This window comes from Antedon mediterranea, chromosome 2, assembly GCF_964355755.1.
Source record: "Antedon mediterranea chromosome 2, ecAntMedi1.1, whole genome shotgun sequence".
NCBI lineage: Eukaryota > Metazoa > Echinodermata > Crinoidea > Comatulida > Antedonidae > Antedon > Antedon mediterranea.
The window spans coordinates 15,546,536-15,572,515 of NC_092671.1; the positions used below are offsets into that span (position 1 = coordinate 15,546,536).

General features: G+C 31.1%; 1 protein-coding gene across 3 annotated transcripts; it reads left to right on the forward strand.

Moving 5' to 3' along the window:
* The first annotated feature begins 286 nt into the window (after positions 1–286).
* Positions 287–25,836, forward strand: LOC140040542 (uncharacterized). 3 transcript variants are annotated; one of them, XM_072086562.1, is made up of 27 exons: positions 287–512; positions 6,781–6,900; positions 7,343–7,444; positions 10,766–10,866; positions 11,151–11,243; positions 11,752–11,862; positions 11,971–12,106; positions 13,535–13,652; positions 13,853–14,091; positions 14,242–14,282; positions 14,902–14,971; positions 15,252–15,434; positions 15,615–15,727; positions 16,009–16,172; positions 16,353–16,461; positions 16,557–16,703; positions 16,987–17,115; positions 17,713–17,841; positions 18,441–18,569; positions 18,902–19,030; positions 19,358–19,483; positions 19,700–19,874; positions 20,194–20,262; positions 21,337–21,542; positions 21,931–22,050; positions 22,327–22,434; positions 22,518–25,836. In XM_072086562.1, the coding sequence occupies exons 2-27, from the start codon at positions 6,791–6,793 to the stop codon at positions 22,616–22,618; spliced, it is 3,258 nt and encodes a 1,085-aa protein (XP_071942663.1). In that variant the 5' UTR covers positions 287–512; positions 6,781–6,790; the 3' UTR covers positions 22,619–25,836. The 3 variants fall into 3 exon arrangements, with proteins under 3 accessions (XP_071942663.1, XP_071942661.1, XP_071942662.1); XM_072086560.1 differs by having other exon boundaries at positions 22,327–25,836; XM_072086561.1 differs by lacking the exon at positions 20,194–20,262 and having other exon boundaries at positions 22,327–25,836.
* Positions 25,837–25,980: the final 144 nt, after the last annotated feature.

Sequence of the window (25,980 nt, forward strand, 5' to 3'; positions counted from 1 at the left end):
TAGTTTATGTTAAAATGTGAATTGATTTGAATATAATATAGTGTTTACATGAACATTAATATGTTGATCACCATATTATTACACAAATAATTATTATCAGGCAATAATTGTCACTGCAAATTTAATCAAGATTTGAATGACGTAATTGTTTTTAAAACGCCCATATCTCCCTGTGTAAAATTATGGTTTATTCCTTGAACATTTTAACCAATCACAAGCCTTGATCCCGGACTAAATCCGTTTTCATTCAGTCAGGGATTTATCGGTCATGCGCGTGGGAGTGATCGTACGATTGCATAGTAATCCTCAGCGACTGAACTGTTTTGGTATTCAGAGAAAAACATCAATATTTTGTTTACATTTTATTTGTGTGTGATCACAATAGTTTATTTACAAGTAAACAAAGGAAAAACAGTTTGATTTTTTGATAAGTAGGAGCGTGATTTTCCTCCCGATAATTGTTACTTCAACCGAATTATCTTGATTCACACACGGCTGGGAGAAAGAGAACGGTAAGTTTGTATTAGTCTGCTGCATCCCAGGCGGAGGGCAGGCATGGTGGTTAAGTATGAGGATGAAGGCAACCGGAAGCCAAGAAGCATGGCCTTGGCTCAGTTTGTTGCCCTATCCAAAATAAGCGAACTTGTTGTTCTTTTTGTTTATAATTTTACGCTATTTAGTAATAGCAACACCTTCTAGTGTGATTTCAATATTAATTTACTTTTTTAGTTACCCTCTCTACTGTAGAGTACTAGGCCTACTCTACTACTAGAAACAAGCTTGTGAAAATTTAAATACAGTAGTAAGTATCAAACCTAGTATAGATAGGGCCTATGCATATTTTTTTTTTTTAATAAAGTAATGGATTAAGTACTGTAGTGTACAACTAATTTTGGTTTTTCATTTTTAAAACCAAAAATATTATCTAATATAATAATAATATAGATTAAACAGGTATTATTAAATTTCATGAATTAATCAGTTTTGTCATTTCATAATTTGATTACTTTCATGTGTTTTCAAAATATATTTTATTTTAGTACAGTAGTACACTACAATCATACAAACAGGAAGGTATAAGATACGTGAATTGGTTGCATTTGTGAATAGAATTGTGAATAATTGCTCTGTCATAGAATTAATTCAAACAATTTTTTGTTTAAAAAGAATTGACCGAATAAAGTATTTAGGATGTTTTTGGTAGGTTAAAAATATTTGAATATGTGCGAATATTTTAGGTTAATGAATGTCCTGTTCCACCTGTTAGTACCGCACAGTTTCCTGAGGAAAGGCGACATATAGGAAGTTTAACAATGTGTGGATTACAGTTAGGATAGTTCCGATGATTTAATTTTTTTACAGTATGCAGTGCTTTAAGGAAAATAAATGATTTATTTATTGACCTTTTCATCATAATTGACAATCAACAGCTTAATTATTATCATCATTGCAAGGTTTTACTGTAATCATCATCATTGCCTAGGTAGATCTAATGGCCTACACATACCCTAGTAATATTAGTTCACTATTTAACAATTTTTAGGATTTACTGGATTCACCGCTGATTAGTATCATTATATATTATATCTACAGTACGCTTCAATGGTCATCGCACCTTGCATCATCATTATAATGATCCTCTTTTCCATCATAATCATTCAACATCGATCAACATCAAACTTTCACAATACAACTACCATCATTACCAGTAATTTTATCATTAATCATTACCTTGTTCATCATCATCTGCATCATCATTTGAATCATGGCATCATCATCATCTCTTCATCATCATCATAATCATTCATGGTATCATCATCATCTGCATCATCATAATCATTCATGGCATCATAATCTGCCTCATGGCATCATCATCATCATGGCGGCATCATCATCATGGCGGCATCATCATCATCATGGATGGCATCATCATCATCATGACATCATCATCATGACATCATCTGCATCATTATCATGGCATCATCATCATAATCATTCATGGCATCATCATCATCTGCATCATCATCATAGCATCATCATCATCTGCATCATCATATTCAATAATAATAAATTATCCTTGTCATTTTCTTCTTTGGCATCACTTTCATCATAATACATTGTCTTTGATATGCTTGATTTTACAAAGTCAGCGGCCAATTAGCTAGCACATGGCATCCATATGAACCTGATGAAACCAGCACATTTACGTAATACTTCCGAATCATGTGTTTAACTTCTGGATCGTGTACAAGAATTGCAATTTGCTTTTTCTAACATTACGGTAATACTAAAATCTGTGACGTAAATCTGTTGTGTTTAATAGGCATCATCATTTATCATTTTATTGTTTTGATCTTTACTGTACTTTTATGGTCAGTATTTTTTGGACATTATGGTACTTGATAATAAAAAGAAATTCAAATTTGTTGTTACAGTATATCATAAATTTATTCTGGTAATTCGTAATTTTGAAATTGTTGGCCAGTTTCCAAAAGTGTGATAACATATACCAATTAAAATGCTTATATAAGCCATTGAGATACTCAAATTACCTTAAAATAACCACTATTTCCTATTTTACAGTGTTAAAATCAAGGTGTATGAATACTCAAGAATATTAATAAAAATATTCAGTATTCATACATTGTTTTGGCCAGCAGCCAAAATATTTACCTTAGACTAACTGTATTTATTTGAGGGTTTCTTTTGTGCGAGTTGCGAGTTGCAAGTAGAAAAATGCGAGTTGCGAGTCTGAAAATGCGAGTTGCAGGTCGGAAAATGCTTTCAATTATCTACTGTGCATTACCTGGTTAAATAAATTACAATATATGATAGTATTTCCTTAATAATATTGCTTATTAGTTTCTAAGTACTGTGTATGGTTAAACATTACACTGCTAGTAGTTAAGAAGCCATTCCCATTAATTCCCATTAAAAATGTTTACACTGTATTGTGTACTTTTTATTAATAATTATAAAGAGAAATTTATCTCAAAAAGAGAAAGGCTTTGTGATAACATTACACTTTGGGTGGAAGTGCACAATGGTGATTTTAAATTGGAATAATATCCTCCAGACGAACAACACAATGGATGCTTAGATTAGATATCATAAAGTAAAAGAGTACAGTTTAACAATGGCATGAAAAAATAATTTACGAATCCAGGTAACAATTTTTAAATTGTGTGTGTAGTACAGTTAGTATAATATTGATAAAAACAAACTTGCTAACAATCATGGTATTGTGGCTTTGTATTCCATAACGCCGTTGCTAAAGATACGGTACCGTATCCATGCTTTTAAAAACTAAAGATACGGTAATTATAGAGGGCGCTTCCGTTTGCTAAAAGTACGGTAAAATTGCATTCCTAAAACTCGTACCTAAATATAAAACTCGTTCCTAAATATAAAACTCGTTCCTAAATATTAAACTCCTTCCTAAATATTAAAAACCTAACCCTCTAAATAATCTCTCTTAAATTAAAAACTAAAAAAAAAAAAATAAAAAAAAGACGTCAAGAAGAGTATCGAACCTACAACCCCTTAAGCCAAAGCCTCACCACATGCCCACTAGGCTACACAGCTGGCTTGCAGAAAACCAATGCAATAACCTACTTGATTAACATCCACATTACATAGCGCCCTCTATAATTACCGTACCTTTAGTTTTTAAAAGTATGGATACGGTACCGTATCTTTAGACATAACGATTCCATAAATACATTACAAGTATAGAATGTTCACCATACTAGACTGTTGCCTTCATCAGTGATGAGGAGTTTATTGTGTTAATGAGTCATGTTGTAAATTCCAAGAACCTCCACTGGGAGGTTATTATTTATGATAATATGGGAATTCAATGAATCTTGAAAAATCTACCACTGTAGGCCTAAAATATCATTTGGTTTGTAATAATCAGTCGGGCAGCAAAGTGGTTGACCTCGCGAATTATTACCAAATCAAAATTTGAATTGCCGCCATCTTGGAATCGCGATAAAGCAAGTAGTGCGGAATTACAAAATGCAGCAAAAAAAATTTTCAATAACGTTTAAATAGCATATTCATACAATTTAATTTATATTAATACAATTCAACTAAGGATTTTACGAAAGATGGGCTACTTAAGAAATACTGCCGAGATCGGTTCCCCCACACGGCGTAGGATACCGCAGTGCTAAGGGGCCTAGGTAGGAAAAAATCTGATTTTACCTGTTAAACATGCTTGAACCAAGGCCATTTTAATATATATTATCCAGATTATATATCAAAACAAACTGATAAAAGGATTTGTTGATTTGCTTCTGATGAGAAAAGTGCCGGATTCATTTCGCTGACGGCGAATGAATACACGAATTTTCGCCATTTTCTAGCACTAGCCTTGGGTACCCAGACAGCTGATAACGATTATATTCGATTGTCCAGACGTCTCTGCTACTGGTGCTCAATACTATACTACAGTATGTATTACTGTACCATGGACCTATAGGTCCATGGTATTACTATACATACTAGTACTGTATGTTTAGTTTTTGCTTTCTTTATGGCAAAATAAATATTTGATTTTTATTATTGCTTATTTTCCTTTAACTTTATCCAAGAAGAAGTAAATATTATTATATATATGCATATTACAGTCAAGTTGCAACTGCCACGAATCCACTCCACTTTGGTTACTAACTAAATAATTAATAGTAACTAACAAATTAACAAGTTAACAAATTAACCACCATTAAATAATTTTATTTACACAAAAGTATTTTACATACAGTATAACATGTAATATCTTGTTTACATCGAAGTAAAATATGCCTATCAAACTATCTTGCTCAGGCTAAAATATCAAGTTATATATGTCAATATTTGAGTTAAATCATCGAGATAATAAAAATTTTTATTTTTTTTTAATTTTTAAAGACATCTGTTACGTACATCAATTTACAAATATCAAAATAGGATTGTTTTTGCAGCACAAGATGAATCACAAGTCGGATAGTAATTTATTCTTAGAAACCTGAAAGAAAAAAAAACACCAATAATGAGCTATTCATAGTTAAATAATTTTAATGTCAACTTTAGTCATCCTAAATTTTGTCGCCATGATCACTACTATACTGTATATATAATTATAAATATCATACTATGTACGACCATCCAAATTACCTAATCATACCTACAGTCCTTCCTAGCCTAGGCTACATTATTGTCATTATATATTTACAAACCTCCAACAGCCACAACGTATTTTCTTTTCTTTGGCAAAGAATTTCCCGTAATATAGTCCTAAATTAATTAAATAAATTAAAAGGTCTAGGCCTTTCTTTAAATATCCGACGATATATATCCATAATCCAGTGGATATAGATTCAACATTTTAAACATAATATGGCTTCACATTGATTATAATAAGTCGGCGATATGCCACTAAAAACTAGCCTGCGGCCCTCTCTATCCCCTACAAATAGCACTGGGTTTCCGTCAAATGGGCTAGGCCTAGCCCTAGATAATACAAGTTGGGTACATTTTTTTACAACCAAATAATCTACAATTATATTGCAATATTTACCAAACTAGCACCAAATCCAAAATAATAAAGCTACTAATAACATACTTTGGTATATTAACTGGTTTAAAAACGGATTGCACAATCATAGTGATTTTGAAGGATTGAAATTACTCAACCACACGGCCTGTACTAAACATACGAATCCAAGATGGAGTCTGCTTAGAATATATCCCCAGCTTTGAACGGATATTGAATCCGTCCCACAAGCTGAACCAAGCTTAAACTTTCAGAAAAGATAGATTAATAACCTAATAACTAACCACTAAGTTTTAATAAAGGTTCCGTGCTGATGAGAAAAGTGCCGGATTCCCTACGAAACCAAACAAATAAATCATGTAGCCTACCTCAACGAACACCTCCATCTGCACTTTTTTCTTCAATAAGCTCTGTCGTCATTTCCTGGGCTATTTATACCAAAATTTTGTGGCGGGAATAATCTTCCATATTAGGAGTAACAATTTCCAAATATAGAAAGATATAATTTAACCCGGATGGTGGAAATTGCAGCAGATTTATAAGGGTATTCCCATGCAAAATGCTTGCCGCGAAGTGAAAAGCGAACCGGAAGTCACTATAACTTGGCGATGCTCAGTGACCTGCGCAGTTAAAAAACAGCGTTTTAACGGCTAAATGAGCACTTTGCTGCTCGACTGATAATGGCTCTCATTGGATATCAAATCAAACCAATGGCATACCATGAAGGAATACATCCTTATGCTGTAACACTGTGATACATGAAGTAAGGTGATCAACTGTACAGTATAGAATTTTGATTTTATTTTTGAGTTTCTAAATTAAATATTATAATTTAGTTCAAAAATTCTAAAAGATCAAATAGAGTGAGGCTTGTGGCTTAATACCTAAAAATCAAAGATGTCACCATATGTTTAACATTTCTAAAGCAAGTTCATAGTTCAAAGTATATCATTGACATAATGAGTCATTGTTAGATTTTGACTTATCAAAAGTATCACCCATGCTTCTATCAATTTTATGGTGAATGATATGCACAAATATAGTAGTGATATAACATAATTATGTCCATTGTATGGGCACATCACATTTTTTCTGACATAAAGTCTGATAGTGTAGACAGAGCTTTAGAATCTATGTGTACAAATCCATATGGATCTCATACATAATTACTGAATATGACACTTTTATTTTCTTCTAATCCCAGTAAGCAGTTTGTAAAGTGTTTCTTGTTTTCTTCATAGGTTATAAATCATGGAGGTCCTCTCTTACCAACTAGTTGTTCTGTTGAGTCTGGTTGCTATAGGGATTGCAAACATTCCCCTTGAACAAGAGGGAGATCATGTTTGTGAGAAAATTGAAAGGTAATTATCTTACGTTGTTCTATAATTGCCAAAATATATTTATTACATTTTTAAATTATTTACTATTGGATTGGACATTACTATATATGCAGTACACAATACAGTCAACTCTCCCAATAACAGACTTTTCTTGAGGTCCAAAACGTCCCAAATTCCTTTTTTTATCATTAAAAACACATTCCGAATACCAGACTTTCCGGAAAACTAGACATATTTAGCAAGTCCAAAGGTGTCCGGTATTGGGAGAGTCATGGAGTAAGTTACTCCATGTGAGAGTTTACATTAACTTTATATTAACTACCTCGTCAAAGTGACAAGTTCAAATCAGCTAGTTGGTTATTTTCTTTCTTATAATAGTGATTCCTATTTATCATCATCATAACCATCATTAAACATTATAAATATCATAATCGTTAGAGTAATGTCCTCCTTTTTATTACAGCTACCTGGAGTCATATGCAGCCTCCTTTCAAGAACCGTATCAGCAAACGTACTACACAACATGCTCCGACATCCGTAACCTATTCAAGTGTACCAGAAGAAGGTAAAGTTGAAAGTCTATTTATGGATCCTTGTTAACTCATGAACTTTAACCTTATTTTTCAAGTAATGTAAACAAACTCAACAGCAATATTAGTTTCATTGAGATATAATTCTAGATCAAATTTGAGGTGTTCTATGGTTTTTGGGGAAGGAAGAGGTCTACTTTTTAAAACATAAACTAAAACTTATCCAAGCAAAGATTATGCTTACCATACTGTACATTTTGTTTGAGTGTACTGTATCCTCAGGGAAGAAAATTCCTTGAACCAGTGGAAGTATTACTATTAGTATGACCACTGAAAAAACAATCTACTACTGTCTGTAAACTGTGGCATTTGTACTCATCAAGGTAACTAATTACAATTACAAATAAAGAATAAGACTGATTTCTTTTTTAAATGCTTCCTAATTACATTTCCCATTTTAAAATGTTAGATGGATCCATAACCCTGACTATAATTAACTTAAACACCCTATAGATTTGATGGCAATGGCAAACAAATTAATTTGATCAATTTCACATAGCTAATTAAAGTTGTAATAATTGTATTACGATATGTCACAGGTTTTTAGTGTATAGGTTATACAGTATTAAGTCCTAGTATTCAATCAGTATTCATATTATTTATTAATCTTTTAATATTTAGTCCTAGTAGTACAGTATTGAATTGTTGATATTAATCTTTAATATTTTGGTCTTGGTATATTATTTAGTCTTTAATATTACAGTAATCTTTAATATTTAGTCCTAAGTACAGTATTTCATTTTTAATATTAATCTTTAATATTTAGTCCTAAGTACAGTATTTCATTTTTAATATTAATCTTTAATATTTAGTCCTAAGTACAGTATTTCATTTTTAATATTAATCTTTAATATTTAGTCCTAAGTACAGTATTTCATTTTTAATATTAATCTTTAATATTTAGTCCTAAGTACAGTATTTCATTTTTAATATTAATCTTTAATATTTAGTCCTAAGTACAGTATTTCATTTTTAATATTAATCTTTAATATTTAGTCCTAAGTAATGTATTTAATTTTTAATATTAATCTTTAATATTTAGTCCTAAGTACAGTACTTAATTTTTAATATTAATCTTTTAATATTTAGTCCTAAGTACAGTATTTAATTTTTAATATTAATCTTTAATATTTAGTCCTAAGTACAGTACTTAATTTTTAATATTAATCTTTTAATATTTAGTCCTAAGTACAGTACTTAATTTTTAATATTAATCTTTTAATATTTAGTCCTCGTAAAGTATTTAATTTTTATTATTAGTCTTTAAAATTTAGTCCTTTTTAAAATTAATCTTTAATATTTAGTCCTAGTACAGTTTTTAATTTTTAATTTAATTTTGTAATTTATTCCTAGTAAAGTATTTAATTTTTAATATTAATCTTTAATATTTAGTACTACAGTAGTACAATATGCAATTTTTAATAATTATTAATCTTTTAATATTTAATCCTAGTACAGTATTTGATCTTTTATACTAATATTTTAATATATAGTCCTAGTAACAGTATAATTACTTAAAATGGTTATAAAACTAAAACAAAGCAGAAAGACAATATCAAAGTTGAAGGGCACAGTTTTGTGGGTGAAACAAAAACTACAGTAGACCTACTGCAGCTGGAGTAATAATACCAAACAAATTTACCAAGGAAACCTGTGGTTTAGACCTTCTAGAAGTTGCTATTGTTAACTGTATCATAAAAACACTGTTTGAACGCACGCATTCTAAAATACATATAGACTTTTAAACAATGTTAAGAATTGACAGAAAGTTTACACATGTGTGTCTTTTGAGTCCACACTTTCCCATTCAGGATCTATTCTAACCCTCTATTTTCATTGGATTGGTTTTTTCTTTGTGTCAGGAACACTTAATTAATTTTACAGATGTAAAATTATAAAGTACATCATTATTTACTGTATTCGGTCAATTCATACTCATTTTATCACCATACACTGCATTAACTTTAATCAGTCCCATGATATTATCGGTTGCTGTTCCTTATTACATATCCCATACTACAACTAGTCCCATCTATGACATATTAATATTTGTTCTGCTATACATGTACAGTTGCTGTTGACCACTCCCTACTTTGGTTCCTGTGATCCTTAACAATTATAAAATATAAACAGAATTCGACAAACTTAATTGAATGCCTTTTGGCAAGGTTTATTTCAAAATAGGTTTGAAATACAATGTTTATATCGACTTCATTTCTGCTAAATTCGTACTTACAAATAACCATTTAAATCAGCAGGAAATCGCTAGCATTAACCAAAATTCAATGCTCTCAGACTGTCAATTCAAGCGTTACTACAATGTAGTTGACCAAAGGTCTGCCAAAACCAGAAAATATCGTCTGCTGCCATAAATTGTGGTTAATTTATTCACATGGTTTATCTGGTTATTTTTTCGCGCCAGAAACCATGACCATGATATCTTGGAATTGTAGTATGGATATCGTACAGTATACTTTATATTTTAAAATATTGCGGCATTGTTTAAGAGGATCCCCATGTGTTTAACATATTAGATGGTCCCTGCTTTCAAATGTTTTGTCATATAACATTTTATTATTCTACACCATGACATTTATGTTCGTTCAGGTGTTGATTTTTTATACATACTTTCAATTACTATAGTTAAATTTATATTGAATATGATTATTGTCTATTATCTATTCTAAAATTGAAAATTTTATCAAAATTTAATTATTTTAGATTAATTATTTATAATTTATTAATTAATTACTGTACAGTAGGCCTGTTATGCTATCTTCACTTTGTGAAATCAATTAAATTATTTATTATTTATTATGAAATGATTATGGTTCCATTAGATAGTTAAAAGGTTATAAATTATAAATACAGCCATCATCTCTATCTTTGCAGCTTCATGTCTGCATAAATCAATAAATTAAACAGCTTTTCAGATCAATGTGTTAAACTTAAAGTCCAATCACAACAATTTCATAATTCCATCACTGAATCGTCTCTGCTACAATGACACAATAAGCCCATGAACATAATTTGAGTGGGCTTAATCTATAGAAATGATTAGATTGGTGGATCCACCAGCCCTTTCCCTACCCCCTTGAATCCGCCTTTGAGTGAATATCGTATAACCGATTGTGGCTTATAAATATAGATTAAAATAGTTTACTTGACCTAAAATTATTTAAAAATCTATATTATAATATACAGTGAATTTTGAAAATTAATTGCACAAATTTAGTAATTAATTTGTCTGTGCTTGGTATTCATTTAGAATATTCTCATCGTTTTATTTCTTGCAGACTTCTGTACCGTAAGGCTTACAGACAGGAAGTGCGCACAATGTACCGAGCTAAGCGAGAATGTTGCTCAGGTTATGCAAGGAGTGGATCGAATTGTATTCGTAAGTACAGTTTGAATTTTACATTTTTAGTTTATAATAGTTTTTAATGTACTATCCGCTTTATATAAAGCTCTGTCTACACTATCAAACTTGATGTGGCAAAAGAAATGTGATGTGGTGCCAATATATAGACATGATGATGTCATATCACAACCATATTTGGACATATGACAACCATATTTGGGCACATCACACTTTTTTTGATAGTATAGACAGAGCTTAAGATTACACTTTGTACAGTAATGTATTTATAAAACATGATGATATTTTTGTTTTACTTTCAGCTTTGTGTTCTCCCAGTTGTCTACATGGCACATGTATGTCACCAAATAATTGTGAATGCATTGCTGGTTATCGTGGAGATCAGTGTCAAAGTCGTAAGTATTACAGTAATGTTATTTATATTTTTTACATACAGTCACAATAACATACAGTCACAATAGCATACAAGTGTTTTTTAGTACTTATGTTAATCAGAATTTGACGCAATTACAATAGGCACCAAAGAAGCTAGTGTTTGTCAATTTGGTTACCAATCATTATTTACACACAGACACCATTCAGACAAGACATAAACAAATTATTAGAAAATATATACATTATAACAATTTTTTTTAAATAATTTAAAAAAATAGGCCGCCCACAACATCATCATCTCTAGTGAGACACTTCCTTGTAAGAGCTTTGAGTCCAAACATTTGTGTGTAGTTTCAAAATAAGTTAAAATGACAGAAAAAAGGTATACTGTATTTAGATCTTGTTGTAAATGTTTAAAAGTCTCCCTTTTCAGTGTGAAGTCATACCTAATTTCTTCACATCATGTAGTGAGTGTATTTTGTCGATAAATAAAAGTAATTTTACATTACCTATATGATTCAATTTTAGCTTGCAAGGAAAACTTTTGGGGTGTGGCGTGTGCTGAGAAATGTCAATGTGAAAATGGTGCTTCTTGTGACCCACTTAATGGAATATGTTCCTGTACCCCTGGATTTACAGGTCTGTAAATAATAATATTTATATAATAAAGAAAGATAATTTTGATAATTGAAACTACCAATATCGCATGTTGATTTTTTTCCTGAACAAAGATCATTTACATTCCAGGTGCAAATTGCAATGCTACATGCAGTGTTGGTCTTTATGGACAAGACTGCTTGTTACCTTGTGAATGTAAGAATGATGCCGAATGTGACCCTGTCAATGGTGTCTGTAAATGCAAACCTGGCTTCACAGGACCCTAGTAAGTGGTCACTTATTTTGTAACTAAATAATCATGTTAAGCTCTGTCTACACTATCAAATTTTATGTGAAAAAAATGTGACGTGCCCATATATGGGCATGATGATGTTCCCATATATGGGCATGATGATGTCATTTTTTTAAAAAGATATTTTGATAGTGTAGACAGAGCTTTAAATTAATTTATATTCACATTGTGTATTTTATGTTGTGTGTGTGTGTTGTGTGGAAAAAAAATTACTATACTATACTACCTTACTACTACCGAACATGTACATACATGCAAAATGTTAGCAGAAAAGGCAATTGCGTCATCTAACTACGAAATAATATTACTACTACTTGACATGACCAGTACATTTGACACGGTGCGGAGGAATACTCTATTCGACATACTGACACATATATTACAAGATGATGAACTACACATGTTGAAAGTTTTGACAAACAATGTAAAATTAAGCGTTCGAATTGGAAAACAGACAGGAAAATTGTTTACTACTACACTAGGAGTACCACAAGGTGACTGCATGTCTCCGATACTGTTCACACTATACCTAGCAAAGGCATTCGAATCAGCAAACACAACACCACTACCCCTACAACAGCTTAATATCCAGATGCAGTATGCAGATGACATTTCATTTATTAGCGACTCAAAAGAACAATGTAACAGAAAAATTAGCAGAATTCAATCTAAAGATAAACGAAAGTAAAACAGAAGAATACCTAATAGGAAGAAACACAGATAGTAAATGGGAAGAATGCAAATACCTCGGTAGTAACTTGGACACAGAAAAAGACATTAAAAGAAGAAAATCACTAGCAACTATGGCATATAACAAGCTGAAGTCGTCGCTAGAACACAAAACGATGTCTATAGACGTGAAATCCCGTTTGTTTGACGCATACATAGCAAGTATTTTCTTATATAACAGTGAACTCTGGGTACTAAACAAAAAATTACAAGAGAGTATAGATATATATCACAGGAAAATGTTGCGAAAGATGATAGATATTAAATTAACAGATAGAGTGTGTAACACAAAAATATACGAGATAACAAAACAAGAAGAATGGAGTAAAAGAATTAAACGAAGGAGACTAAAATGGTATGGACACATAATTAGATTACCGGATGATACCCCAATCAAACAAACAATGAAGGAAACTAACAGGAAAGTAAAACGACCCGTAGGAAGACCAAGAAATAACTGGATGAATCAAATAAAGAAAGACTTACAAGGACTAGTAGACACTAACACAATAACAAACCATCCTGCCATAAACAGAAAAAAATGGAAACAAATTGTGGAAAGCGTAATGTCGGAAGACGGAAAACGTTAGCAACAACAACAACTACCTTTAAACCAATATGTTTGTATAAGGAATGAGGAATTTATATTTATCTTTGTCTTCACACCTCTAGCTGTGAATCGACTTGTCCAAGCGGCACTCATGGCTTAAACTGTGCCTTAGAATGTAGCTGTCACCATGGATCGTGCCATCATGAAACAGGGGAGTGCACATGTGAAGCTGGATGGAAGGTAAATATTATATAAAAGAGTCATGTGTATTTTAATTTACTAAAGATTATTAGTTTAACATTGTTTGCAATACTATTTACAGGGTGAAATGTGTTCAATAAAGATTATTAATTTTAAAATTGTTTGTAATAATATTTACAGGGTGAAATTTGTTCAATAAAGATTATTAATTTTAAATGTGTTTGTAATACTATTTACAGGGCGAAATTTGTTCAATACCGTGTGAACAAGGCACATACGGTGCTAATTGCACCGAGAAATGCGAATGCGATAATGCAGTATCATGTGACATAGCAACAGGAGAATGTACATGTCTTCCTGGTTACATCGGGCGAAGATGTAGAAAGAGATGCAAACAAGGTTTCTACGGTGGTGAATGTCTAGAAAGTTGTGGTTGCCAAAATGGTGCTTCATGTTCACACATTGATGGAGAATGCACGTAAGTACATGTCTCACTCAATTATCAACCATTTCTGTGACCAGAGTTTAGTGGTGTACTTATACATATCATATTCAGAAATCTAATTCAAAAGTAAGAAAAATTACGTTTTAGAGTTAATACACTTTTTAAATGTATTTTCTGTTGCAGGTGTCAGCCTGGATATGCTGGACTACAGTGTGAACAAGATGGTACATTTATTTTTTAATTTAAAAAAATGATTATCTCCTAATGTGTACATAATGTATGGTGGCAGTTTTCAGGGAGTACAGTTTCAATAGAATAATAATATTTTTTTGGCATAGAGAACATGATAGAATTGCTAGGAAAATCAAATCAGCATACACTTTGATTTATTAGAGTGATATGGCGTAATTGTATGGATATCAGAATACCATGTGAGAGGCATGGTTTCAAGACCTGCCAGTGTCATAAAGCATCTTACCTTGGGCAAAATGCTTTAAGCTCTGTCCACACTATCAAACTAGTTGTGATGTGCCCTAATAATGTAGTGATATGACATCATCATGTCCATGTATGGGCACATCACATTTTTTTTGTAGCATAAAGTTTGATAGTGTAGACAGAGCTTTACTCATTGCCTTGTAAACCGTTGGACCTGTGTATATATATTGTGCATGATAAAGGACTTGGTAAACTATTTAACAAGAGAAAGGAAATCACCTTCCGTACTGTGCCATCTGGGAGAGAAAATTCTTGCACTGAAAGAGGTCACCCAGTTTATAGAAGTTCAATAATCAAATCAAAGTTAACTCTATTAAGAAAGTCAATCAACTTTATCTTTCACAGAATGCAGTGCATGGAAATATGGAAGTGATTGTACAAAGGATTGCATATGTAATAAAGAGAAAGCTTCAAGGTATTTCTCAATATCCTTTTTTATTACTAACATGATGTTCCAATAAATATCAGATGTTTCTTGATATATTGCATAGGCATGCCAATTTTCTAAGAATGCACATGCCCCAAAAGATACATGAATCGGTCCAGATCTATATTATTTCCCCCATGATTTTATCCTTAAACAAGCATGTTCTTTTCATCAACAATTCATCTCCAACTTAACTTTATGTTTTAAAATTTAGTCTTCCGTATGATTTATGTAATGTACACTCCATTTTTTATGATTTTATTTATAGATGTCTGAGCCATACTGGTGAATGTGTCTGTTCACCTGGGTACGAGGGTAGCAACTGTGAATCTCTATGTTCATTTGGATTCTATGGTCTTGAGTGTAAAGAATTGTGTGGGTGTCTGCATGGAAGTAAATGTAACCCTATCAATGGGTCTTGTACATGTACTGCAGGGTGGCGTGGAAAACAGTAAGTTGTTTAAAAATACTGTTCATTAGCTATATAGTAAATTTCATGACATAATATATGTTTTCCAAAAACTGTACATATATTTTTATAACAATTTCAATTTTTTGTTTTACTATTTTAAAAGGTACCGTTATCACTTTTCACTTTAATACTTAACAAAATCCATATACTCTATTTCAGTTGTGAAATACCATGCATGTCTGGGTCATATGGATTGAACTGTGACCTTACATGCAAATGTTTGAATGGAGCAGTTTGTGACAATGTTGATGGTACTTGTGACTGTGCCCCAGGTATGTGCTCTCAAAATGTTGGTGAAATTTTACTGGAAAGAAAACGTATTTTTTATTTACAATGGTAAATCACACTCATGGTTTACCAACTGATCTAAAGTTCTGTCTACACTATCAAACAAAAAGTGTGATGTGTCCAAATATGGTAGTGATATGCCCAAATATGGTAATGATATGATATCATCATGTCCATGTGTAAATCACATTTTTTTGTCACATAAAGTTTGATAGTGTAGACAGAGCTTAAAGTTAATAAATAAACTTGTTTACTTTGTTGGCAGGGTGGGATGGTATCCTGTGTGAGAAGCCTTGTACATCAGGTTTCTTTGGCAAGGGTTGTAATATGTCTTGCAATTGTGATAATGGTGCACCATGTGATCCTGTCAGAGGAACTTGTATATGCCCTGCAGGCTTTACAGGTGAAAAATGTGAGATGCCCTGTCAGGTACAGTATACATGATTTCTACTATAATGTTAATTCTTCGTCTATGTTGTTCCTAAAAAAGTAACACTACTACAAAATACTTATAATTTAGGCAAGTATACCTCGCTGATTAGATGTTTGTATATAAAAAATATTTGACAAATTTACAGTATTTACAATTTAATGTACACTCAATTATAGGCATCTATGTTTGGAATTGACTGTCAAAATAATTGCAGTTACTGTGGGTTAAATTCAAATGGATGTGACAATGTGATTGGTCAATGTATCTGTCTCCCTGGTTACACAGGTAAGTCCCAATTACATCATTGTTATTTCCATTTGTTTATTTTGTACACTATATAAATCTTTCTTATTCTTATCAACTATACTTGTTTTCAACAGGTGTCAATTGTAATAGCACTTGTCCTGATGGTTTCTGGGGACCAAACTGCAAACGGACATGTAGTTGTAAAAACAAAGGATCATGTGATCAATTTGATGGTTCGTGTATCTGTCCTCCAGGATTTTCCGAAAAACATTGTGAAAACTGTATGTTGGTGTTTTTTTAAAATTAGTATGTTTATAATTAAATTCCTTTGAATATTAAAAAAAAACAAATAATAAAGTAAATTATGTAAAAGTAAAGTAAAGTAAAACTTTGTTCATTTCTGACTGTAGAAAACTAGGTTTTGCAATTTACGATATACATATTAAAATATGATAACATTTTAAAAATATAAATAAATATCATACATATAAAAATTACTTTACGAGATATTGCAGAGATATTTTTGTAATTCTTATATATGAAGTTTTGTATTGTATTTGTTAGTGTGCAAGGATGGATTCTATGGTTTTGAGTGTGATTATGCTTGCCCTGATTGCCCAACTGGAACTTGTCACTCACGAAACGCCAGCTGTGTCTGCCCGTCGGGATTTACAGGTCCAAAATGCTCACAAAGTAAGCAACAAATCTTCCTTTTGCATTAAGTTATATCAAGAAGTATTTAGTGTAAAGCAGTTGTAATAATAAATCATACAATTCATTTGAAAAATTTTGTAACAAAATATTTAAGTTCTGCATGGGAGAAACATACTTAAAGTATCCCAATGATCGATTTATAGTATTGTATTGTTACTTATAAATAGTTTTGAGTTTAATTACAGTTTAGTTATTCATGTCTTTTTATTTTTCAATATGTTCTGTTTTGTTTCTTGGACCGCACCGCATATATTGTGAGTGCCACCGATTCAAAGGTGCATGGTCAACAAACAAATAAATAAATAAATAAACTGGAAAAAATGTTGATTTCTTATAATATTATTGCTCTAATAGTAAGTACAATATTCTGAAAAATATTGTGTATAACAGATATTTCATATAAATATTTACAGAAAATTTATATGGAAAACAGTGATGAGAGCCAAGTGAAATAATTTAAATCCAACATAAAGTAGACAGCCAGAGAACGATGACAGGCAATTAGAAAATACTCCATATTCTATGTTGGAGCTAAATATTTCTTTGCTATTCATATTTACATTCTCACTTGTGTAGGTTGTGATAATTATATGTATGGACACAATTGTGAAGATGTATGTCAGTGCCTGAACCGTGCAGACTGCAATTCTGTTAATGGTGAATGTCTGTGTCAACCAGGATTCCAAGGTCACTACTGTGAAAACCGTAAGTCACTATCTTATCTAAAATATATGAAATAATTTCAAGTCTGTTCACATAAAGATTTAGTATATATATATATATATATATATATATGTGTTAATTTGAATTTATGAATTTCTTTTGTACAAACTAATCAGAATAAAAGAAACAACAGTTTTTAATTCATTTGGTACTACAAACCACATTTAATTGACAAAGGTATAAAATGAGGTTTGTTCACATAATGGTTTAGAAGAAATCTGTGTTAATTTGAATTTAGACATTTATTTTTAACAAAGCAATCAGAATAAAAAAAGTAAAAGCCAGATGATTTTTTTTACATTTAATTGACAAAGTATGAAATGAGGTCAATTCTGTTGACATACTAAAGATTTTTAGAGAAAATCTGTGTTGATTTGAATTCAGAAATGTCTTTTTAACAAAGTAATCAGAATTAAAACTACCCAGATGAACATTTTTACATTTACAATCAAGAAATATGGATCTTTATATATTTTCATATCACACAAGTAAAATATCTTTGCAGTATTATCAAATATCATTAAATATTATTATTATTATTATTATTATTAAATATTATGTTTATGTTCTCGTTTTGATAGCATGTGACCAAGGTTTCTATGGGTTTGGCTGTGAATCAGAGTGTAAATGCCAAAATTCTATGTCATGTGATCCTTACGATGGAGAGTGTGTATGTAAGCCAGGCTGGCATGGTGTCTTTTGTTCAGAACGTAAGTATGCCGCCTATTTTTAGAATACATAGTATATTGATGTTTGTGCAGCAGTATTGTGACAGAAACACTGAATACTGAAATCCTTTATTTGTCCTATATCATAATAAAATAACAATAGAAATTAATTTTAAAGATTGGCAAATATTAGTACTAATCAGTATAATTACTGTAGTACAGATAAATATAAAATATTTAAACAAATTAATATATAGAATACACACACATATTACACAAAAATTAATTTTTAAAATGCGGTTACAATTTAAAAGATAAAATAATAAATAAGATGAAATACAAATATAAAATAAAACATTCGTAATTTATTTCAGATTGTCCAGATGGAAAGTTTGGCAAGAACTGTTCTGAAGATTGTAAATGTGGGAACGGAGCGGACTGCGAGGCTGACACTGGGAAGTGTACATGTCAACCTGGTTGGAGTGGACTATTGTGTAATATACGTACGTATTCTTTATTGTCAGCATTATACCTAGAATTAATTATTATAGTATTGCTCAATAATTTCAATTTTAAGATTTGTAACTTTTTTATCTAGTGGTACACGGACAATGTTTTAGGTAACCAGAAGTAGTCAAGAATAAAAGAAAACTAATTGTTTATTCTCAAACTTTTATTACTTTTAATAGGAGCTGCTTTTTCTGGTTTTGGTTTCAATGATGCCCATTAGTTAAAAATATAATTTCTGAGGTCATGTCCATATTCCCTAGCTTTTTTTTTTTACACCTTATACATTTATAAAACAAACTGTTTATATTTATGTCTTGCAGCATGTGAGGCAGGGTCGTTTGGAGTAAATTGCAAAGACAAATGCCAATGTGAAAATGATAAATTTACATGTGATCGTATATATGGATGTGTATGTCCTGATGAATATAAGGAAGGTTGTGTATCAAGTAAGTATTCCTGCATGGTTTTATAAAATGGTATTTTGAACTTTATCTTGTAATGCAATGACCTGATTGTCTGAATTGCTGATTGCTTTTATGAATATAAATATGATAAGTTAGCTTAGTTTAATCATAGCTCTTAAAGTAATCCAGAAATCTTTCACAGCAAATTTCTTACTTAAACAACTCGGCTTTGTTAATCATATTTTTGTTTTATTACAGAAATCCAAGCAAATGCTGATAGATTGCTAGATGGAATTGACGGCGAAGAAGAGGGATCAAACTACATTCTGCCTCTTGTCATATCTTTTCTTCTTATCATTCTTCTCATAGCTATTATCCTATTCCTGATACTAAGACGTCGAAGGAAAGAAAAAAGTCATTTACCAGCCGTATCGTAAGTAATTGATTATTCATCATTCAATTGTTTCTGTTAGTCTTAGTTAGAAGAATACTGTATGTATGTTTATTATAGCATGAGCAATAAAGCATCCAAATATAAAATAATTTTTGCAATTTAATATTTTAGTTTGATAGCAGATTATTCTTTATTGCATTATGCATCAATTTGTTTATTACATTTCAAATTTATTTTCAAACATATTTCTTTGTCTTTTAAATTTAAAGACTCTTCAAATTTTGAACATAAATCCTTCAAAAGTTGAATTTTCAGAACGTTGATAAGAATTTAGCAATAAAAATTTTCACATCAACAGATATTCAGCATCAACTAATAATAGCAGCGGACGCTCGTATATGCAAGTACCACCTAGTGACGATTACAGGTTTGACATTCTTGCCAATAGCGTTTTATCATTTCGACTCTGTTTTCATCCACGCTTCTGTCTCATAATTATTGACATAGTACAGTCACTTTATTACATTTTCACATACATAGCCATGTTATTGATAATTTTGTCAATGTTTAATTAGATAATGAGGATGATTTATATATTGTGTATGCTGGTAGATTTTATTTGTTGAATTTTTTGTGTTTTCTGCATGCATTATGCACTTATGCACTATACGACCCAGTGAGTGGGGTGCGTCATTTGTCCGATGTGCGTCATACGATATGAATATAATGACGCACCCCTGCGTCAAAAAAGTGACTTACCTTTAGATAACCATGACGAGCCCGTTTTGAAGGACATTGACACACCATTGTTTATTGATTATTATGATATGACCATTTAGATTTTTTGACACACTATGAATCAATAATTATTTATAAATGATGCACCCATGACGTGCCTGTCCCGGAGGTTGTATACTGGGCCATACAATTGACAAGTGCATTACCATATTAACAGCAGGCAATCCTGTATAAACAATTTATTATTCACATAGATGCACATACATGCACTGTAATTTAGTATACTTATATAACTGTGGCTCTTTGCTTTTGCCTCTGATACAATTGTTTTATTCTTTATTTTCAAGCAGTTAAGGCACTACAACCTAGCCATCAAATCGACACATGTCTTTCTTAAGTTCTGTCTACACTATCACATTTTATGTGACAAAAATGGTGATGTGCCCATATATGGACATGATGATGTCATATATTGTATTATATTTGGGCATATCACTACCAAATTTGGACACATTATACTTTTTTGGTCAAACTAGTTTGATAGTGTCGACAGAGCTTTAGTTCTGAGGGTAGAGTAACAACCCCTGTCATTAAAGACAGATGAGAAAGAGCGCTGTTTAGTGGTGAAGGGATCCTTACAGTAGGGAGACGGAAGTTTCTGTCTGTGTTGTCCATTATTCAAGCAAAAACAACATTTAATAGTAATCTTAATTTTCCACCATGTTTCAGCATTTAAGTGTGACCATATTGCTTACTTTTTTAGTTTTAGAGGGAACGCAACCACGAATCATTATTTTGATTGCCCGATGGAGTTCAACCCATGTACGGTGCCTGTGGGTGGTGCTAGGGGTGCAATACAGTTGCAAAATAATGACCTCTTTGATGAGCCCTTGAAGAAAGGTGCTGGATCCAAGAATGTGGATCTCATGGGTGCTTGTGGTGGCAAAGAAGACCCTATTAATACTAAAAGTAAGTTTAAGTTTTAAGTTAATTTTTTCTCTGGTATATTCAACCAATGATAACATTTTTTTGAAAAGTAATTACCATAATATATCCTCTAGTATAATCACACCCCCATAAAAGGGGAGACTTTGGGAAGTGGAACTCGGGGCAACCCTGGTTCAGGGAAAAAATGTTTGTTATGCATCTGGACTTACTAGAGAGAGGCCTATACTAAGACTATACCTTGGGATATGCGTGTTTGTGAAAAACATAAAGTATGGGGTGGGATTGTACCTGAGGTGGGATTATACCCGAGGATACAGTATATGGTAAATAATTTGAAATAAAATAAATAAAAGGTGTTGGTGAATTGAATTGATTGGTTCAGTTTTAACCATATTTTTTGTATTTACAGATGCTGAAGCAGATCAGTATAATCCATATAGATCAACACCGCCCCCAATCCCACCTCATGCTAACGTTAATTGTTACAATGGTTCTAATATTGACAAAGTTCCAGCTGAGAAAAGTAATTGTAAGTATAAGTATATTTAACTTTACACTATTAGACAATATTATTAAATAAACTTTATTTATTCACAAGACTTAGGCCTATATTAATAAAACATTATGAATTCAGAACACATGCAATTATTAAGTAAACAAAATACTATAATTCTCTTCCACATTTCTTCATAAACTTTTCACAGCTGATTATTTACTTGTTATAAACATAATGATAGATTGGACCCTAATACAATATTATACTACAACTATAAAAATATATTCAAATTGCATTTTTATTTCTTAGTGTTTGCAGAGAGGTCTCGAGAACATGGGGCTGTTGAGGGTGCTAGTCAATCACAGAAACCTCAAAATTTCTATGGCAACCCACCACGACAATCTGAAATTGCTCCAGGTGTGTATTGCAACATCCGTTTGTTAGTAGTTACAGTTGTAGTAAATGAAAACTATATTCTTTTCATATCATTTCTTTTTCAGCTACCACATATGAAGTTCCAAGGCAACAGCCTGTGTATGCAGAAATTCCAGAAGCTTATGAGAATGTGTCACTTGGAGGTTACAGCTATCCACCATTTTGATGACCTTTGACTTTCAACCTCAAATTTAACCATCAAATCCACTTTCAACATGAGCAGTACAATATCGGATAGAATTAATTAAGATCGTTCATTTGTAGAGAAAAGATATATTTTCAAGATAAAGATATATTTGAGGTTTATATATCATAATTAAGTGATCATGTTAATAATAGATAAATTTATAAAGTACATATAAACTAGGTCTGTACGTATGTGCTCAACAACTGGAAAGAAAAGTGACTGAAGAATGTAGAGAGCCACCAAGGTACCACCCTAACCAGTGTGGTAACCAAATATCTGTGTGTATGCCATTCCTGAAATCTCTTCATTGATCCAGTGCCAAAAGTCTTGAGATGTTTATAATTTAAGATAGTCAATGAAGGAGTGGTGTTAAAGCAACACCCAGAAATAATTGAGGTCAAAAGTTGTAGATCTCCGTACCCAAATAGTTGCAAGACTAAAACAATGTATAGCTGATGCCAACACAGTCAATAGTGACTATGATGCCAGCCATATTTGTTTGGTAAGGCATCCTACATAATTGGTTGGCAAGAACTACACCATCTACATTCTTGTGAATTTGAAATTGCTGCAACCATATTTTATCATTTCAGGAATTTTTATCAAAAAGGTTCTGTGTAATTTATACATAATACTGTTAAATGTTTTGCGGTATTTTGTGTATCAATTCTGAAACTTTCGACAGGACCATGGTCATTTTTCCAAAAGACACAGACTATAATTTGAAGGCTTCTTGGGCCAGGTCAACTGATTTTCTCGGTTATGAAAATATTAGTTACGCGTTAAAACGTTTTTGTAAATCAGTGATTCTATCTCGATCAACAAAGCATGAGGCTATAATGATAGCGCTTTACAAGGTTTGAATCTGCAAAAACAATACAAGTGAAGTGAAAATAGCACACAAGTAAAAAGGTGCACAAAAAGAAAAGAAATCATAAAAAAACAATAGGACTTCGTCTTTCAATTCTTCAAGTTTACAATCTGCCACAATGTGCTAAACATTTATTTAGTAGTGTAAGTATATAAAAACAATGGTCATTTTGTAAAAACTTTGGACTTCAGTGCTGTGTGGATCGCAAGTAAATACTAGTGAGTTGAGGTGCAGTATCATCAATGGCAGTACAGCTCTTCATAGTAATGTGCAAGCTAGACTAGGTTCTAGCATGTAATAAAAAAATAAATATTTTGGCACATATGGCATTTCATACGCATACTATAATACTTACAATTATGTATTTTGAGACAAAAATTGAAACGTCGACGAGACACTAATTACAGAATTGGGGCAAGTCTATGTGCAAGCATGCAAAGAAGAAGATTTGGAACTTCATACTGTAGATAAGAATGCTAAACATTTAAATTTGTTTTAGTAATTGAAACTTTGTAGCTAACAATTTATAAAATCCATCTTTGAAAAAAGGAGATTCTTTTTAAAATTGCACAGCGTTGTGGATATTTATAGTTGAAATATAAAATAATTGTTATATGTAGAAAATAGTATAGTACAATATTAGTTGTCATGGTGAATGAACATAACAGTTGACAAAAATAAACAAAATGTGAAAGCCATGAATAATGATATACGGTTTTCAAAATAAATGCTGTATTTATGTTAGAAAGTGCAGAAGTATTTAGATATATATTTATTGGAAAATATGAAGAAATATTTAATATATTTAATTAAATGTATGTCCTATTTCAGAATACTTCAAATTGGTTTTCCATTTGTAATAGTTTATGTATTAGAATTTAGGCATGATCTATATAAGTATTATACATAAGGAACAGAAGTGCATCCGTTTTTAATATATATACTTTATTTACAAGTTTTTCCAGTTTAGGTATAATGTCTGCCTAAACCAAAATAGAAAATATTTAGGCATGATCTATACAAGTACACTTGTACATAAGAAACAGAAGTGCATCCGTTTTTAATATATACTTTATTTACAAGTTTTTCCAGTTTAGGTATAATGTCTGCCTGAACCAGTTTAATCTGAAATTACTATAATATTTATATAACTAAAAGAAAGTGTGGTAATTTAATTTGTTCTTGCCAAATTTACAATCATAAACATCTTTTATTTAGTGCAATTTTTTAAAATCCTGCCAATACATAATAAAGTTATGTATTCTGAAAAGAGAGACAGTTGTACTTCTGACCTATGGGAATAAATTAGCATAAAGGTTGTTTTGTTTTAATTAAATGTGTTAAGCATTATATCATTTATGAATCAATAATATTTATAGTAATATTAAATTTATATTTCACATGGGAATACAATGACATAAGTTGTATTACATTATCTTGCTATTAATTTCTATGATTTAATTGATTGTTAAAAAACAGATATAGTTTAGTTACAAAGTTACATAATGCAAATATCATCAAAACACACATTATGTCAGTGAAAATAAATTATTTCAACTCTTATTATAAGATAGACAAAATCTACTAAAATGTTTTTTGTAAACGTCAAGTGCTTATTTTTTATAATATATGATTTAATGCAATTCAACATTTTTGTTTGTTTGTACACTCTTTCATATTTTGATTTCCCCACAAAAACATATTTAATGAATTGTTTATTCTATATAAAATTATTTTTATTTGATTAATGACCCTATTTTTAAATAAAATACTGTAAATTTTTTTTATTGAATCTTTTTATAACCTATTGTTTTTATGTTTGATTAAATCAAATGATGGTTACAATGATCTGTTTTTAAGAATATATTTAAGGTCCTACTATTGTGTAAACTTGTTGTACAGAAATACCCCGTGTTGAATTTTGTTTGTAAAATATTTATTCTTGCCATTTTTATGTAAATATGTAATAATTAAGTTTATTTAATATCTTTATTTAAAACATTTCAGTAGTTTAATAATGTCCTACTTTTTTTACGTCTGTTGTACGCTCTCTGGCAAATAAAATCACATCTCAATACGCCAATATTGTTTATATGCACGTAGCAGCATGGAGAGTGTCGCTAATTCTGTATGCAAAATCTGACATAAACCTGTTCTGATTGTTTTCTAACAGAAAATAGTTATTTATCCTCTATTCTCTGGACATTTTATTAAAATTCCAATGTTTATAGTGTCATCATTTTTTTTTATGTATATTCAGTTTAGTATTTTTGTAAATGATAATGAGCAATATTTATGAACAAAATAAATACATATTGTCAATTTGTAGTCTGTGTGACTATTTTTATGTTTGTAGGATGAATATTTTTGTACAAACTTATTAATTCACCACATGTGTTTTCACATTGCAATGTGCATTTAAATATATATGGATAATATCCTTATTAATTTAGTGGGTCCACACAGTACA

What these genes read in the sequence shown, in the direction of transcription:
- LOC140040542 (XM_072086560.1), top strand. Translation starts at nt 6,791, where the DNA reads ATGGAGGTCCTCTCTTACCAACTAGTTGTTCTGTTGAGTCTGGTTGCT. An exon ending in CTGTACCCCTGGATTTACAG is followed by an intron (nt 11,863 to 11,970) that starts GTCTGTAAATAA and finishes TTTACATTCCAG; the next exon opens with GTGCAAATTGCAATGCTACA. An exon ending in AGACCCTATTAATACTAAAA is followed by an intron (nt 21,543 to 21,930) that starts GTAAGTTTAAGT and finishes TTGTATTTACAG; the next exon opens with ATGCTGAAGCAGATCAGTAT.